This window comes from Linepithema humile, chromosome 1, assembly GCF_040581485.1.
Source record: "Linepithema humile isolate Giens D197 chromosome 1, Lhum_UNIL_v1.0, whole genome shotgun sequence".
Taxonomy (NCBI): Eukaryota; Metazoa; Arthropoda; class Insecta; order Hymenoptera; family Formicidae; genus Linepithema; species Linepithema humile.
Genome location: NC_090128.1, coordinates 42,918,399 through 42,935,932, shown reverse-complemented (window position 1 = coordinate 42,935,932; position 17,534 = coordinate 42,918,399). Strand labels below are relative to the sequence as shown.

General features: G+C 35.5%; 1 protein-coding gene across 2 annotated transcripts in view; it reads right to left on the bottom strand.

Moving 5' to 3' along the window:
• Window positions 1–555: 555 nt before the first annotated feature.
• The window catches only part of LOC105675049 (uncharacterized), a 236,865-nt gene continuing 219,886 nt past the window's right edge, over window positions 556–17,534 (bottom strand). For both annotated transcript variants that reach the window (XM_067361107.1, XM_067361106.1), the window contains one exon: window positions 556–9,838. In XM_067361107.1, coding sequence (XP_067217208.1) covers window positions 9,527–9,838 — 312 coding nt within the window. In that variant the 3' untranslated portion in view covers window positions 556–9,526. The remainder of the gene's footprint in view (window positions 9,839–17,534) is intronic.

The window sequence follows — 17,534 nt, the reverse complement described above, 5'->3', positions numbered from 1 at the left end:
TTCAACGGAATCTGAAGCATAGCGTGAGACATCGAGAAAAATACTCGTTACGTCGTAAAAGGAGATTTTTAACCGAATGCAGCTTACTAGAGAGTTTGGTAACATCATGCCACAGCTGAGTTTGGTAATATCATCACGTATGCATGTTCATATGTAAATTCTGGTTTATCGGTTTCAGTCTCATTTACAGCGGTTTCCATAGCTACCGAGTATGTAGTTGTAATCTGGCAGAAATTTTACTCACAACTTGTCAGTATCAGTATCAATAATCAAATAAACTTACTAGTTAGTTCTTACGCTAATAACTGTTGCATAAATTTATGTAAAGTTTGTGTAATTAATTTCCTTGTAAATTTTCTGATACCAGTGTTCCCGCAAAAAGAAGGTGCGCAAAACTAGAAGATAGAAATAAATAAAAATATGATTAATAAATTACACCCTGTATTTATAATAGAATTAAAAATAAAGAAAACAAGATTGTTATCTTAAATCTCATTGGAGTTAAAATGTGAAGGACAATAAAATGTGAAATTGGTGTATTTATAATATTGGAAGTCAGGTTTAATTCGTCCAATTTATTTAATATACTATAGTGTAGTAATCTTTCTAAGAGAATAAAGATTATAAATTAATTGATAAATTACAGCTATTTCGACGTGACATAAATCTAGATGAATATATATAGACCAGCAAATATAACATAATTTACATATATGAAGAAATGTGAAAAATTATTTGATCATTAACAAATAATACGTATTATCATAGTAAAAACACAGTAGTGAGTAGATATGTACTCAGATGCGTAAAAAAAAAGAAAAAAAAAAGTGTCAATTCCTCCAATAATTACATCTATAAGATGTATACTGTAATAACTTCGTCACTCGATTCGCCGATTTAGCAAAAACGTATATTCTAAAACCTATAAAACATATTCAATGATATATAATATATATATATATATATATATATATATACATATACATATGTATATGTAGATATATATTTATATTTATATGTATGCGTGAAACACTCCGACAACTTGCAACAGCAATTATTGCAATATATATAATATATATATATATATATATATATATATGTATGTATGTATATCTATATATTTATATATATATATATAATCTTTGAATTTTTTCTCTTTTTCGCGTCAATATATTCATCTTACCATTAATATTATGTTACTTACATAAACGTACATAAACGTCCACGCGTTTCTGTGCATTACACTTTAACACCTAATCGTTTCACAGGCACGCTGGCACGCACGTGCACATTGCACGCATAGTACCCGCGTGTTCGCATACGCGGTCGAATTCTCTCTCCTCCGGGAATCCTTACATTATGTATACTTACATTGTATGAAGAATATTTACCATTCTCGCCTTTCTTCACCCTCGCACTATGGTGCATGGTCATTTACGCTAATTGCCGAGTACGCTTAGTCGAGATAATTAATTGAGTACTCCGCAAAAAATCGCTTTTCTTATATATGTACACACAAAATACAAGATGACCCATCGATGTCTTTCTTTTCTCTATTAAAAGTATATTCTTCACAAGGTTCGATCTTTTCTTATTTATCGTTTACTTTAATGCAAAATCGAGCAGAAACGTTTTGCAAAATTTTTTAATGTTTAATGTTAAATATCTTAGTAAAATATAATCTCTCAAATTTAAAAAAAGGTTATTTAAAATTAATTAAAATTTTAATATAAAGTTACTAATTTATAACTAATTTTTAATGCATATAAAATAAATTGCTAAACTTTTTATATATTTATTGTTGAATGTACTTTAAATTTATTCAAAAAATTGTCATAAATAGATCTGATGGGACACTTCGTACAAATATGTGTATGTCATAAATTTCTTAATTAGTATTACTTTAATCTTTCATCGTGATCACGTTTACAGTTATAGTGTCCCTAGTATAATTTTTACTTAGGTTGCCATAAACCGTAATAATACGAAATGCAACGAGTAAAAGGTGGATTCGTTCGTGTTGAAGTCTACTATCCTATTATTTTGGATTCAATAGATTTTACAAGTCCCATTTCGTTCAAAGATTCGATAATAATTTTACATAGCCGACCAAAATCGTTTGATCGATTCGATCTTACTGGAAAATCAAGTTAATACAAATTGGTGTAATTTCGACTATTCAAAAGAAAGTGGACTTTAATTTCATTTTATGAGAGAAGTCGCTTTGCTACTTCGGAAAACTGACAATTCTTAACGCAATGGAAGATAACTGGGGATCTGAAATTTTCAGGAAAGTTTAATCCAACTCGAACCCACGGCCTTTCCTTCAGGTGCTGGCAAACCTTCGCAATCCACGATTACATCAAACGAATAACCTTTTAAATACGCTACACGTACTAACGAGATTTGATCGTGGCTCGCGAGGGCGCTCTCCTATAATTACAGGGGGATTAACACTTGAATTAATTAAATTAATACTTTATCGATTTACATGTTAAACGCGTATCGCTAGAGGGCTCTTTATTTCCTATCTAACGCTCTCGTAGACCGGCAGCGTACGTTTTGTGTGTGTTATATGTACGAGTGTATGAGTGTATTATATAATCGTCACGTTGCGCGTATCCGCAGGGTGCTCGGATAAAAAGTTCCATCATAGATAGAATCGATAATTCGCATAATCACTGCTGAAACTACGTGTTTTAGTTTACGTGATTTAAATGCGCGAGGACGCGCGAAAACGCGCAAAGTTGCAAAAGTGTACGAGCATTTTCCTTGAACTTTCTTAAGGCCGTCATACTTTTTAGCACGACATGTGGGATCCGTGTGCACCGAGTAACAAAAGGAATCGACAAAACGTGCGAAGTAGAGAACACATTCCGCAAGCTTCTCGCGAGCTTTCTGCGCTCGTCGGTCCATAAAATCGAGGTATCGATCGTGCTCATACAAAGGGATTCCGCTTTGCTCTTCGATCCACGATTTTATCGGATTCGCCGACACATTCGGATGAAGCTTGGCAAACGGAGCAAATGTTTACGACTATGTTAACCCGAACGACATGTGCAGGCATATGCAGATTCGAGATAGAAAAAATAAATTTACATTTATTCTCTTTTTCTCCTCAAAGAAGATTAGTTTTATGTAACTTTCAGAATTGAGGGATGTAGAATTTTATTCTTTTTTTACAGATACTAATGCGACGTGTTTTTATTCTGTTTTTTTTGTAAGTAATAAACTGATTTTAAGGCTCCTGGGTAGTCACCGCAGCCATATTAGATTCGTGACGTCAGAAGCGAGAAATGACACGCCGAGAATTCTTGCGTGCCATTTCTAAATAAAATGATAATTTAACAAAGTAACACTCTAGATCGCTTTAAGACACCTGTAAAATTGTCCGAAAACTATGCTTTTTCCTTGACAGGTTATAAACAATCGTTAAATCAACCGTGAAGCGAAGCCTAATTATGCGAGAAAACACACGGTTGACAGCTGTCTGTATGAGTAGAAAATACTCCTTCTACGTTGGGCTTTCCCTGCTAATCTTAGTTTTCGGATAATTTTACAGGTTTCATGAACACGTCACATATCACAGCACTAACATTTAACGAATATTAACGAAATGGCACGCAAGAATAAATTGGGTAGTCAACATGTCATTTTTTCACGTCTAATAGTTCATCGATTCTCCACCTAAGACGCTGCATGAGAATTTCTGTCATATGGACATGTCGGTAACGGTACTAAGCTATATATATTCTGTATTTATCGCGTTTATTTTTTTGTAAACAAATTTTTGAATTATAAATTAGCATTTTGTATGTTATTCAGTAATTTACTTTTATCGTATCAATTGATTAGGTCAAACTGTTACACTATTTACTTATACAATAAATCGACTAGGTAAATTCGACTAGGTTTTTATTCCTACCACAATTATGTCGCCACTGTCAACGCGGAGTTCACGGCTACGGGACCAGGAGCCTTAATAAAATCTTTAATTAAGAGGATGCTGGAGTGCCTGACGAACTCCGACGCGAAAGCGCCATCATTTCGATGGAACTAAAAATTAGAGTGATATTATCGGCATAAGTCATAATCTAAGTATGAATGTATTGTGTATGCGTATGTGTGGTGCGTGTATATATTCGCATATTATTGTATAGCGCCTCTCTGATATTATCTTGGAACTAATCTTCTGTTATTTTTTCATTTGTTATACCGATATTGGACGCACACGTATGTAAAAATAGTCGGACAAGAATATTTTTTACATTAGACTTTTCAGCCCAATTTTAATGGTTCCATAACATTCTATTCTGCAGTCCGCAATTCGGGCTGCTCTTATTCAGCGTCTTAAAACTGTTAAACTTTTATAAAAAACGAAAATAGATAGCTCTATACAATATGTTATCCTAAGAGCAGAACATAAATTAATGAATAAAAACAAATTTTGTTATTAATTCTTTTTTTTTTCAAATAAAGTCAAGCAGCCTGAATTCCGTTTTTGTGTACACTTTACTCCTGCAAAAGGATTTACAATTCTATGCAACCAATAAAAAGATATTCTTGTTCGAAAAAATATAATGTTCGGCCGGTAACTCCAGCATCCCCTTAAGATACAAGGATTTAAAGTCATTTTAAAAATCTTACAAAATATCTTTTTCAATATTCTTTTAACATATGACCGAATAATTGTCGTGGCAGTGTTTCCTTGGATGGCAAAGATTTCAATTCTTTTAAAATTATTTCATGATTAAAACAAGTGGAGTTTAGCTACGCACATCTTTTTTATCTTTTATACCAAAAAAAGAAATCAAGAGATATGGGAAATCGAACAATGTTGAAGTGAATCCTGAGAGATGGTTTTCCCGCATTCGAGATATGAATTTTGCATGAGTTCATATTTAATTGTCGACAAATAAAAGAAATGGAAGTGGATCGTAAATTTTCTAGGAAATATTGTTTTGAGTTTTATTCCATTCGTAAAAGTCGATTCAGGAACGCGCGGTGAGCGGTAAAAGAGTTTTCTCAAGAAATCCAGTGAAGGATTCCGACGAGACACAAATTTGCGGGATCCAAGCGGGATCTCGAGGACATTCTCCAGTTGAAGACTCGCGCGACTCTGAATTTTGGTGCTCGACAGACTGTAAAATTGAAATATCGACCTGCTCTCTATCAAAATACTTCTGCAGATAATCTTTCGGCTTTTCATTTTCTATGTCTAAAGTTTTTTTGATTACGTTTTAGAAAAATGAATTTGTTATTACGTCTTTATTTTTTTTCAAATAAATTTCTGAATTAACGTCCTAATTAGAATTAATATAATTTTTTAAAGAAATTTTGATATTGTTGTCTGTATCAAAGTAAATGAATAAATTTGATTAAGTTTTAGCTCGTAAATACAAAAATTTTCGTACAAAAATTTTGAAGAGAATGGTTTTTTCTGTTGAGACGGAAATCGTTCGCTGCGTTCTAAGTTTTCGCCGGGAATTCATTTAACTCTTTCTGAAGAACATACGAAGAATTTAGCCGGCACCAAAAGAAGATCCTGTCCCTGGCTTTCGCGATTCGATGGGCCGTAAAATTGGGATATTGATCGATCGGGGCCGCAGCGAAGAAAATTCTTACCACTGTCGATTTAGGCGTTCATCTGGGACCAGCTGCGTTTCGCGACACCAATAACGTTAAGCAAATATAGGAACTTTCGGTGATGTAACTTATGGTCGTGATCGGTAGATATTGGTTTAAAGTAATATCACATAATTCTGCTGACGCAATTCGGATACCATCTTGGGCTTATTACACTCGAATTATTTGCACATGTAATCTCTTTTTTCCGTAAATAGAACAGAATAATGTTAATATTTTGCAGAAAAGAAAATAATATTTCATTAAATTATTTAATTAGGAAAATGAGTCTCGCGATAATAACACTTAATATTTGCTCTCATATGTATAAATTGTGTAAAATGTAAAATAATGCATGATTGCACAAATTGCAATTATTTGGAGAAATTAACTTAATTGGAGAAATTAACTTTGCTGAATTAACAAATATTCTCTGATGTGTCGAAATTGCAAAAAATAATGATTGGATAAATACGATAATAGTTATAAATTATCAAATAATGATTTAATCGAGATGCGTTTATCCAAACGTTTCAAAGCGAATTGCTTTATTGGAAACTTGAACCGTTTCGACGATTTATCATTAACGAAGCGTCATGCAAGCTCGATCGAAATCCGTTCTTTATTTCCTTCATCTGAGAGAATCAGATGTACGCAAACTTTACTCAAATTTTGTAGACATATAAAACGGAAGTATTTATTGATTATATGTAATGGAATAGAAGAAACATCTTCCAAAGGAGGTGTGCGTATATGTGTTTCAAAAAGATGCATGCTCACATATTTAAAATCACAAAAACGTATCTCGGTTCTTACTTGCCTCATCCAGCGGTTTTGGTATAATAGTTTATTCTGACACTTTACAAGACTCGATTGAAAAGGACTAGATTTTAATATCTAATAAATTCTTAAATCTAATAATGGTAGATATACGAAAAATTTCTGTTTATGATTTCCGACGAGTCTCTCGCCGCGCGCATAAATACGTCCGATCGGGAAAGCGATACGCGAGAAAAGTGTTCTTGGCACTTTCACAGGCTCGCAAATATGCGCCAGAATTTTCCGCGGATGGATCCACATGAATGTTACGCATACAGGCACAAAGGTTCGTACCTGAATATCGCTGTCGGAAGCGGCATTTATGCGCGCTACAGAGCGAATCTCTCTCTCTCGCGAACTCGTAAATTATTCCGGCCGATAAATAACGCTCGGGTCGATGAGCGATAGCGATCAAAAGGAAACCGTCTCGTGATATATGTGTATCCTGCACACCCTGCGGGGGTTGGTTTCACCTTCCATCTCTTAATCCAGACGTACGTGCGTACGCGCGCACGTAGATGTGCGATGTGTTACGTGTGTAAGCATGTGTTGCCGTGTGTGTCGATGATGTGATATGTGCGGCGAGGCCAGTCGCGTTTATTCTTATATTTTTATTTGCATATAGAGCACACTTCAATTTCCATCTATTTTCATTAGTCACTCGCTTTCTTCAAAAGTTAGCCGTCTTCGATAATTCGCGACTCTACGTTTGTACAAGCATAAATAGGCGTTCAACAAAATTGATTCAACAATTTGAATAAAATTAAATGCTTATACTGCTGCATTCATCTTGCGATTCAAGTTTGTGCGAAACTCTAAATGAGCCGACAGCATAAATGTAAGTATTATTAAAAAGATCTTGTCTGCAAATTTGCATAATTATGATGCATTTCAAGAAAATTAATTATTCAACGATAAAAAAATCATACTTTTATGATTAAAAAAAAATAGATTTAGAAAAAATAGATTTAGAAGATGGCTACTTTGGACGACCCGCGCGCGCGAGTCACAATCTTAAATACTATAATATCACACCTACTTTCATTCTTGAAGTCAAACTTCGTATCTCCACTTCGGTCACACACAATGTTCCCGCTCGTTTCGCTTTCTTTTTTCTTTGCTTCTCCGCAGCTGCGCGAACTTTGTTTCACTTTCTCGCATTTGCTCTCTCATTCGCATTCTCTTGCCTTCCTGCCTTTTATAGCGTCTTCTCCAAAGTGCGGTCGAATAGACCATTTCTTGCAAAATCCTCTCTCAAGATTTTTCCTTTCTTCGCACTCGTACGCGCGTGCTCGCTTCTCGCGACCAAACACTTTTTGTCATCAGCGCCGAAACACATGAAACTGCAATAGTCAGACTACACCCGTTGAAGTAAAAATCCGTTGGATAATCGTGATACATTTAGAGATCGCCAAATATTTTGCCGAATTGTACGTTAATGGAAAATTTCATCCAGTTTTACGTGTTAAAAAATTCTCCGAAATAATAATTGAGCGAATTAAAAGAATAACTCTTCATTTGCAGAGAGAATAATATACATCATGCTGGGTGGTCGATTAAATATGGAAAAAAGCTCTGAAAAAATTGCATTGAATTATTAATTAGCAATATTCGCCGAACAAACTTCGCGCTAGCAATAAAATATTGATCTCTATATTAATCTCAAATCCGCCGTTATATATGTTTTTGTTACAACAGACTAAATCTATCGCGGAGTTTCGATTAAATTTTCAATACAATTGAGTCATTATTCACGTCGTACCAACGTTGTACAAACTGTTTTTGTTGAAATAATCGCGATTTTAAAGTTTTACGTGAGCCTGTAAGAGAATCTCTCTCTCTTTTAATAAAATAATTCGTACTCATAACTGCAACCGCGCGCTTGCAATTTTGCAACGTGAGATATCCGAATTATTAATCTCGTTTTGTTGGTGCCGGTACAGTTAATTCATTGATCGATTTATACATAATTTGCAAGCGCGTTTTGCAGCGTCGCGGCGACTTATGTGCGTTCCAGTAGTTAATCTCGCGCGTTTCGTAAAACGGAATTTGCACGCGCTGCAACGGAATTTATATCCCCGCGATATGACGTGTGCATGCCGTATAAAGTGCAGCTATTTCTGTCTAAAATCCACAGCAGTAATTGTTGGAGTATAAAACGGAATGGACTTGCGAAGATTGTCATAACAGTCAAAAAGATTAAGCGTGGCTTTTCAAATTCATATTAGATTTTATTGAAATACCGAAAACATTTGAGAGAATATGTTATAGCGAAAGTCGCAAATTTGGAAACTTAAATTGTCAAGATATCGCTGATCGTTATTATTATTCGATAACTTTGCACTCGCACTATCTGGCTCGTGACATTTGCTATTAGCAGTAAAATCTTAAAACTTGAATGAAAAGTTAATGACGGCTGCGAGCCGCAATCGAAGGGAACTTTAAAGAGTATCCTAGATCTGGAACTCGTTAAAAGGATTGGGAGTTAAATATGATAAGAAGAAACCGAAGAGAGGGAGGAAAGTCGCTGCGAAAATTACGGGGAAACTTTCGATTAAGTATTCATCTAACGGAGAATACTGATTTATAAAGTCGTTTAAAATATACGAGGTGTATTCATATAATTACTACTTGTTTATAAAACTATCGTCGCGATACATCGACTGTAAATGATTTCTCAACTTTTATTGATAAATCAAATATAATAATCGAATAAAAAAAAAAATAAAGCTAATATTCGAAAACTATCTGTAAATAATTAATAGAATGCTATCAATAAAAAGTTATTCTCTCATCGCCATTATCGCGATCGTCTTCTGATCTCAACGAGATTTTTATTTCCCATATATCTTTCCAACTTGTTGATGAACAATGACGATGTCGTATCGTCGCTGAATGCGAAAGCGTGGTTAGATCGAGAACGAGCAGATCGATTGGATCGCTAATCGGGTATCGTCGCTTAATCGCTAAACCTAACTTTATACGTAAGGATCGGACAACTGACACTGAATCTGCCGCGCATTCCTGAAGTGCGCGTTAATTCTCGTTCGAAAAGATCGACTCACGCGAGAAGACCGGCAGATCACGTCGTGAGCGAGATGAGTGCGAGAATCATCGTCAGCAGCGGGATGAGGCGGCCGGCGCGGGTCCTGCGAACAGCTGAGTTCAGATTGCCGGCGCTGAGCCTCTGGTTGTTCACATGTTCCATTTGCACCTTGCGCTCGGTCGAGTAGTCCCTCGAGCCTACTTGGGCGACACATTTGATGATAACTGTTTCGCCGCTTCCTTCAAAGTGCCGCGATTCAGTCTCTAATCTTAGCCCTAGACTATTCGGGGTGCCTCTAGTGCTCAATGGTGCTAACGGTGGATGTTGGACAGTGTTCTCATGTGGCACCTGTAACAGATATGATTAAAGTAAATGAGGATCTATTGGTGAGAAAGATACAAAGATTAGGTTACTCGACAAAATTTAATAGACATAATGAGATAGACATAATGAGATAATATTAAAGTCTAGATTTTTTAAATTTAATCTTTTGACTCTTTTTCGATTATTGATAATTAATGCTCCATTAATGATGCGGATTAGTAATGTCAATTGGTGATAAAAGTCGATATTGCACACACATATACACATTTAAAGTATAGTGTAAAAGTGTACATATACAGGGTGTTCCATTTTAATGTCCCACCCTTAATTACTTTCAAGAAAAAATATGTAATTTGCAACATGCAACTGCATACTTTTTTTAAAACCAATGTGTTTTCTTTATACCAATTGATTCGTCTCATTATTTTGTGCATAAAAGTATTAATGTAAGATTCCCGAAAATTGAATGTTTTACAAGATATTTTGTATTTTATGTCAAAATGTAACTTTCAAACCTCATAACTCGAAAAGTATTTAATGAAAAATAACTTCATTATAGTGTTTTGAAAAGCTCTTGACACCAGCTATTAGATTTTGGAATAAAAAATAGGGTATTCCATTTAAAAAAACAAAGTTGACCTCCATATGACCTTGGCATGTACACCCTAAGTTAAACCAATGTCATCATTAAATGTCCCCCTCCAAACCCAACAACTTTTGTCTGAAACATTTTTTGCTAAAACCAACTTCTACAAAGTTATTAAAGATGGGACATTAAAATAGGACACCCTGTATATATACAAATTAAAAATTAAAAAAAAAAGTTAATTTGTTATCCCTTTTATCTTCAAGTTTTAATCTTTTGAATTAAGCGACATACAGTTCTATAATACAAAGTATTACGTAATAACAATAATTAGTTTATCGGGAAATTTTCAGTATAGTCACAATCAGTCTTATAATTATGTTAAAAAAGAGAAAATTACAAATTGATTTGAAAATTACAATCTGCTTTAATTATTCTCTTTAATACAATTGCACAATCGATTTCGTTAGCTGTTAAGTTGAATATTACCCTCTTTCGTTGTGTATTAGAAGCCGTACTATGCCGGTGTTAAATATACAATGGTGCAATGGTAATAAGAGGAAAATTTCTCTGAAAGTCGACACACCACGAATCGTTTGTTACGTGCCGAGCTACAGCAAAAGAAAAGCCGCAGCCGGCCAGCGCAGCCGTGGATGAAAAACGAGCTTGCTGAAATTTTTGTCTCGCGCCCTGTTAAAGGCGAGCTTCAGCTGGAGGCACAAGAGGATGAGAAAAATTAAGCTACGTCCGCTTTAATTTCTGACAGCGAATAAATTCGCGTGTCAAATCATTTCTCGTTTCGTCGAAAATAAACCGAATTATTTCAGCTATTATCTGCGACTTCCTGGTTTACACGGTTCATTATTCCTCATAGCAAGCCGGCTATTATACGAAATAAATGATTCTTTTTCATTCCGACCGTCGTATTTTCCAATCTGCACAACATTGCAGAATATCACATCTTGTAATTATTCTTGTAATTATCAGTAATAAATATTTTCGTAATTAAATCTGAAATCATGGTATTTAGAGTCCTTCATTTATGTACAATAAATAATAAAAATCCCGACAAGTCACTAGAATATGTATATTTTCTCTTTTATGATATTTTTTTCTCTCAACCTTGCTAATAAACAAACCAGTCAAGAAATACGAGATCAGTCTTTTGCGGTGTGCTGCTCCAATACGAGCAATATTATTGGGAGAGTTTCGAAAGACTCGAACAGATCATGGGGTCGTTTGCGAGATACTGCGGAACGCATACATATGCAGCGGGTGGACGATCAGCGAGCATTTGGCTTTAAGCGTTCGACGTTAACCATAAGCCGTAGTACGAACCATGTAACTAATCGAACTAGCACTAGCCAAACTATCGTCCTCGCTTTGTGGCGAGGATTGCCGACTCCGAAGTTAAAGCCCCAGTCCATGGAGAACTAGTGTTCGTAGATAATACTCGGGTCTCGACTGTCTTACTTACCAATAACTTCCGCATACTGAAGTCGGGAATAATGGACACTGCGTGACTCGAAATGTACGTATGAAACAGCAGCGAACGATTTGCCATGCAAACAATCGCGTGCGCATTATCACTATATATATATATAGAATATGCGACAGACATCATTTTTATTTACGCGATATATATACAGCATTGTATATATATATATATATATATATATATATATATATATATATATGTATGTATATAATATCGCGTAAATAAAAATAATGTCTGTCGCATATTCTGCAAAATAGTTGAAATACACCGTTGATTGATAGCAACAAAAAAATTTGTCGAAACACACTGCGCTGCCAAATTTGCATTACGACTCCCGATTGTTTTGTATTCTTGTTTTCTCGAAAATGCCAGTTGTGCATTAGCTGCATTTTGCCGCTTGCATCCATACCGTGTCGGGTTTATTGATGCATTACACGTTTTGTATTTTGCATTTTGCGCAACGCCGCGCATTCGAGTGTCTAATGCGACAGGATGGGGATTTTAACAAATGTGCCAAAGCTGGTTCAATCGAGTTTATTGGCCGGCATCCTTTTGATTTATTCGTTATTACGTTTTATTGCGTCGCCTGGCTCTCAAAGCTTTGTGAAGAGCGCTTTGTATTTTACGTAATGACTAAATATAGTGTGATGTGTGCTTATATTTATGCGGATTATATTTTGACTCTATTAGATTCCTTTTTTACGCAAATTTCATGTTCCGCGAACGATCTTATGCAAATTTTTTATTAAACTAATTATTGATAACAAACGAATAATGAACTAATAATAATCGAATTACTTACGCGCACTAATTACACTTTACATTATTTACTCTTACTTGTTTCGTCTAAAAATTATTTTTTTTCCTTTTAGCGCTAATTATCGCGGAAATATAATATCGTTTAATTAAATTCGCATCTCGTCCGCGTTAAAATTTCACCCACATAATGCACGCGCGTGATATATTGCGAAAAAGAGTGGCGCGCTAATTACCCGAATTCTTTTATCGTAAAAATCGCGAGTCTCAATTTTGGACGAAAACTGTCGACTATTTGCGCAAATCGCCGACTTCGATTATTGAAGACGACGCGACGGCATCGATGTATGAGACGAAGACGCCGATAACATAATTGGCGATAGATCTTGCCGGATGATTGCGACGGGCCTTCATAAACCTTCAAAAGGCAGTTATTATCGACGACGAGGGTTAATCGTCGGGATATGTGCCGGGTGGCACAGGTGATATTTCAAGGCTGTTGTCGAGGCCGCATAGGCTTGGCGACGATTGGCCAACGTCATATCGATGATTTATATGCGTCCATACGGATACCGGAAGATCATTGTTCGTCGTTCTCTCGGCGCTCATATCCTACGCCTGTTCATCGCATTGTGCACTGCCTTTTCACCGCGAACGGTTCATCCCATTCGAACAATGTTTGCTGCGCGGCCGAAGGCCCGGCTTGGTCGCGGCCATAAGGGCGATTTGCCCGCAATTTCTGAAGGATCCATTGTTCGATCACCGATCGTGACCGGAATTACACACGAGCGAGCGCATTCGCGACAATGAGACACGATTGGGAAACCGTACGTGTAATATGCATTCGCCGCGAGAAAACATGTCGGGAATTTTTAAGCTGTGCCATTTTGCAAATATAATGTTTTTGACATTTTAATTTTTTCCATATTATATTTATACATTGACAAATCCGGAATTAATTTTTTCTTAGCAAAAATTATTTCAAAACGGTTTCACCTGTAATTTCCAACATTAAATATATCCTTATTGAAATGAAAATATCAATATTTCCTTATGAAAGCAACTATTTTTCGCAGTCGGAAGAAAATTTGATTTATTAACAACATTGCGTGCTATATGTGCAAAGCAATATTTTCTTATTACAAATATTTTATTCATAAATATGTATTTTATACGACTGTGTACGTTGTCAGCGTTAAATGTCAACGGCAGGAAAATGGAATTTATGCCGATCTTGTTTGTTCGTATTTTTCAATAGCATAAACTTTCAGTAACAATAAAAATACATGAAAATAATGAAGCTTGCGGCGCCTTGCAGACCATATGCGTGTAATTATATTTTTTTAAATAATTCTGTCCATTTGTATTCACCAGCTGGCTGAGAACAATGTAAATCCTCATTTCCGACGCGGACATTGGTACGCAGACTGTACACGTAAACGCATATATTTTTGAAACAAAGTTTCTTCTGGAAATTATTCACAGAAATAGTTCGCAACTTAATTATGCGCCACATTTTTTTTTTAGCAGCATTCTTTGTTTTCTAGCGAAATTTGCGAAATGTTACACTGGCGTGCACAGTGTAAGTGCGAACACTTAATTAGAAATTATCCCGGTAACTATTCTCGCTTTTTGTTGAATCTTAATCTTTATTTACGGGATTACACTTGCAACACTCACAAAAATAATGTTTGCCTAGGCTTTGCGCTTCTCGTAAACGAAGATTTCTCATCACTTTACGTGTCGCCTTTCCTTAGCGTTAGCCTCTCGCGAAGTTCCAGGAAAATAATGTAACTCTACTGTAACATTGTTTTGAATAGCTTACATGATACGAAAAGCAAAGGCAGAACTCAAAGTAGCAGCAGGCGAGACTGCGCCTTGGGATTCAACTCGGCGCACTCGTAGCTGACGTTAAAACAACGTTTCCGTAATATCAGCTTTAACGGTACCTCCGGGCTACATCGTGTGAATTGTAACGGCGCACAATTTTCTTTCGGTTGCTTTGTACCCGCGTTTCTTAATGCCGACGTAGTCTTGGCGTTTGTGAAAATAATCTAGACTTTATGAGCACATGTCTTATGGGGCTTATGCGCGCGAGTAACAGAGGCTACACGTCTGTGCCGTTGAAAAATGCGGATCAAACTTTTCAAACACATATGTAGAAAATGCATTGACAACGTTTCACATTAAAATTAATTATTCTGCTGTTTGAATCGTGGTTAATGAAGGAGAAATAATTTTTTTTTTTTTTTTTTTTTTGACGTATTTATAAAAATGTTAAATTATATATATTTTTCCGTAATAACCGATTCAATTCCCATGTAACTTTCGTATTTACGCAAAATGGCAAAGGTACAATCGTGTCGCGATGTTAAAAGGATTATCCGAGATTGATCTTCTGGGGGTAATGGCTGCGTTTCGCCGTTTTCATTAAAGCCGGCATTCATTATTCCAGTGTGAACAAACGGCGCAAGAGAGAGGACGCGGTATCGGATCGCTCGAGACATTTGTCTCGCAGAAGCGAATAACGATCGCTCCTAAATGGTAATTCGTGCATGCCTGATATCGCTGATTTACGCGGACGGCGGCGATGGGCGTTATAGTCGTCGCGCGATATTGAACCGAATTTACGAGTAACGAGGCGCGGAGATTCGTGCCGAATCCGCGAATCATCTTGCGACGCGAATCGCTATAACGAGCACGCTGCTTTTCAACGCTTGATGAATTATACATACTGATTGGCACGCTTGGGGTTTGTCATTCTAATGGGACATCGATGGGTTTTTATGGAACAGCACATATCATAATCCATTTCAATAAATCTGGAAATTTCTTGATTGGAGAAATGTGACGTTAAAACGATAGGTGTGATAGGTGATTTCGTGCATATTAATATTTTTAAATATAATTCATAGCTCTACTTTTCCTTAATTTTCTTGAAAAAAATATTTAAATTAAAGTTAAAGTTAATTAGTGTTAATAAATGTAGCTTTAAGTTGCTTGGAAAATATTAATTATTATAATGCAATCGCATTAATTTAAATATTATATAATATAATATTGATAGAAGGATTTGTAGGTATCTGGTTAACAAGATAGAATTTTCTTTGAAATTTTACGAGCCGTCTTTTTAAGCCAAACCATCGATATAAATAAGATTATCGATTAAGCACGCAAACCTTTCAGAAGTTCTTTGAGCCGCAAGCCTCTTTTCGTAAGAAGCTAGTAATGAAACGTCTGTTCTCGTTAAGTTACCTGGTGATAAATTCACTTACTGAGCTCTTGGAGAGCTGGAATTGAGCACAAAATCCAATATACGTTTTTGTCACTGAAAGAAAGTCCTTTTGTTTCCGACTCAAAAGTATCGGAAAAAATATAACTCGAAACATCTCCTAAATTGCAAAGTCTAGAAACAAGGCTGCTTTTATTTTTGAATATAAATTCCATTTTCAAACTAATTTTACTGGAGTATGAATATAATTCTGTGTATCGATTTTAATAAGACTTTACGCCACTTTGAAACAAATAACTTAATTATTAACAGCGGAAGAAATATTACGAGAGCGCGATGCAGCGTGCATTAATCACGAGAGAAGCAATTGCATGCAATTGAAATTATCTTCCGTCGCGAATAAAGATAAAGTCATCATCAGAAGTCTCGGTTCCGTTGCCTGCGGCTGTTTTGTCTTGCGATCGCGTTTACACTGGCGATTTTTCGTTTTAGCACCGCATCCCTAACTTTGCATTCAGTAGCCAGAAGGCTATGTTATTCCGAGGAAGAAAAAAAAGTTCATATGTATATATATGTATATAATAAATTACAATAAAATTGTTTCCCAAATAAAATTTTTATTGTAATTAATATTTGCTATTAATCTGTCATGGAATAAATAATAAATAAAAACAAAATAGAAAATAAAATTAATCATAATCATCTTATATATATGTTTATAAATGGTTTTATTTTCTATTTTGTTTTTATTTATTATTCATTCCGTAGCAAATTAGTAGCAAATATTAATTATAACAAAAGTTTTATTTGGAAAAAAATTTTATCGCAAGATTTATTAGCACCTTGTAGAAAATTTGCATTTGAGCAGGAAAACAGAAGAAATACAAGCTCTCGTAGATGCAAGAATGTCGTGACCGCGAAATAAATCCCGCGGTATTTACAAAGTTGCACATCCTGCGAATGCATAAGATATTCGCACCCACTATCTTTCGGATTTCAACAACCCTTTCTCTCCTTTTATACGACGTGCTTCTCAAATCGGCGAGGACGCAGCGGCACTTTGTTATCAGCGTGTTTCTCTTCCATCCTCCAATACGATAAAACTTTTCCCCACGCGCAATTTGCCGACGACAATGCGTCCCTGCCACGGGATTCGCTTGCAGGTTTTGCGCTCGGTGTCTTTTCCCTTATCGTTCATTCTTTCTTAATGCCGAACTCTCGCTTTTCGCATTATTCTATTCCACTGTCTCTTTTCCCTTCCTTTCCCCTACATTTTTACTCATTTCGAATGTTACGCTTACTTACTTAGTGTTTTTGTTCCAAAATTATACGCTTGAGGAATATTACGTTAGTTCTTTCAGAGCCACCGTTGTTAACATGAAAAAGCATAATATCTCTGAGGAGAACAGATGTCGGTGTAATAACGTTTGTTCCCATCATAATTGAAAATCCTTTTCATATTACGATAAATGTTGCTCAAGACAGTAGGATAACATTCTATCTTTTATTTTTTTTTTTTTTGGTACATCTTCGGTATAAGTAAAAATTCAATTTCACTTTATGAGAATTAAAGGGATATGTCTTCTTGTAATTAATCTAACTTTTATACATTCAGCAGAATTTATATTTTTCCTTTCTACGAAATGCA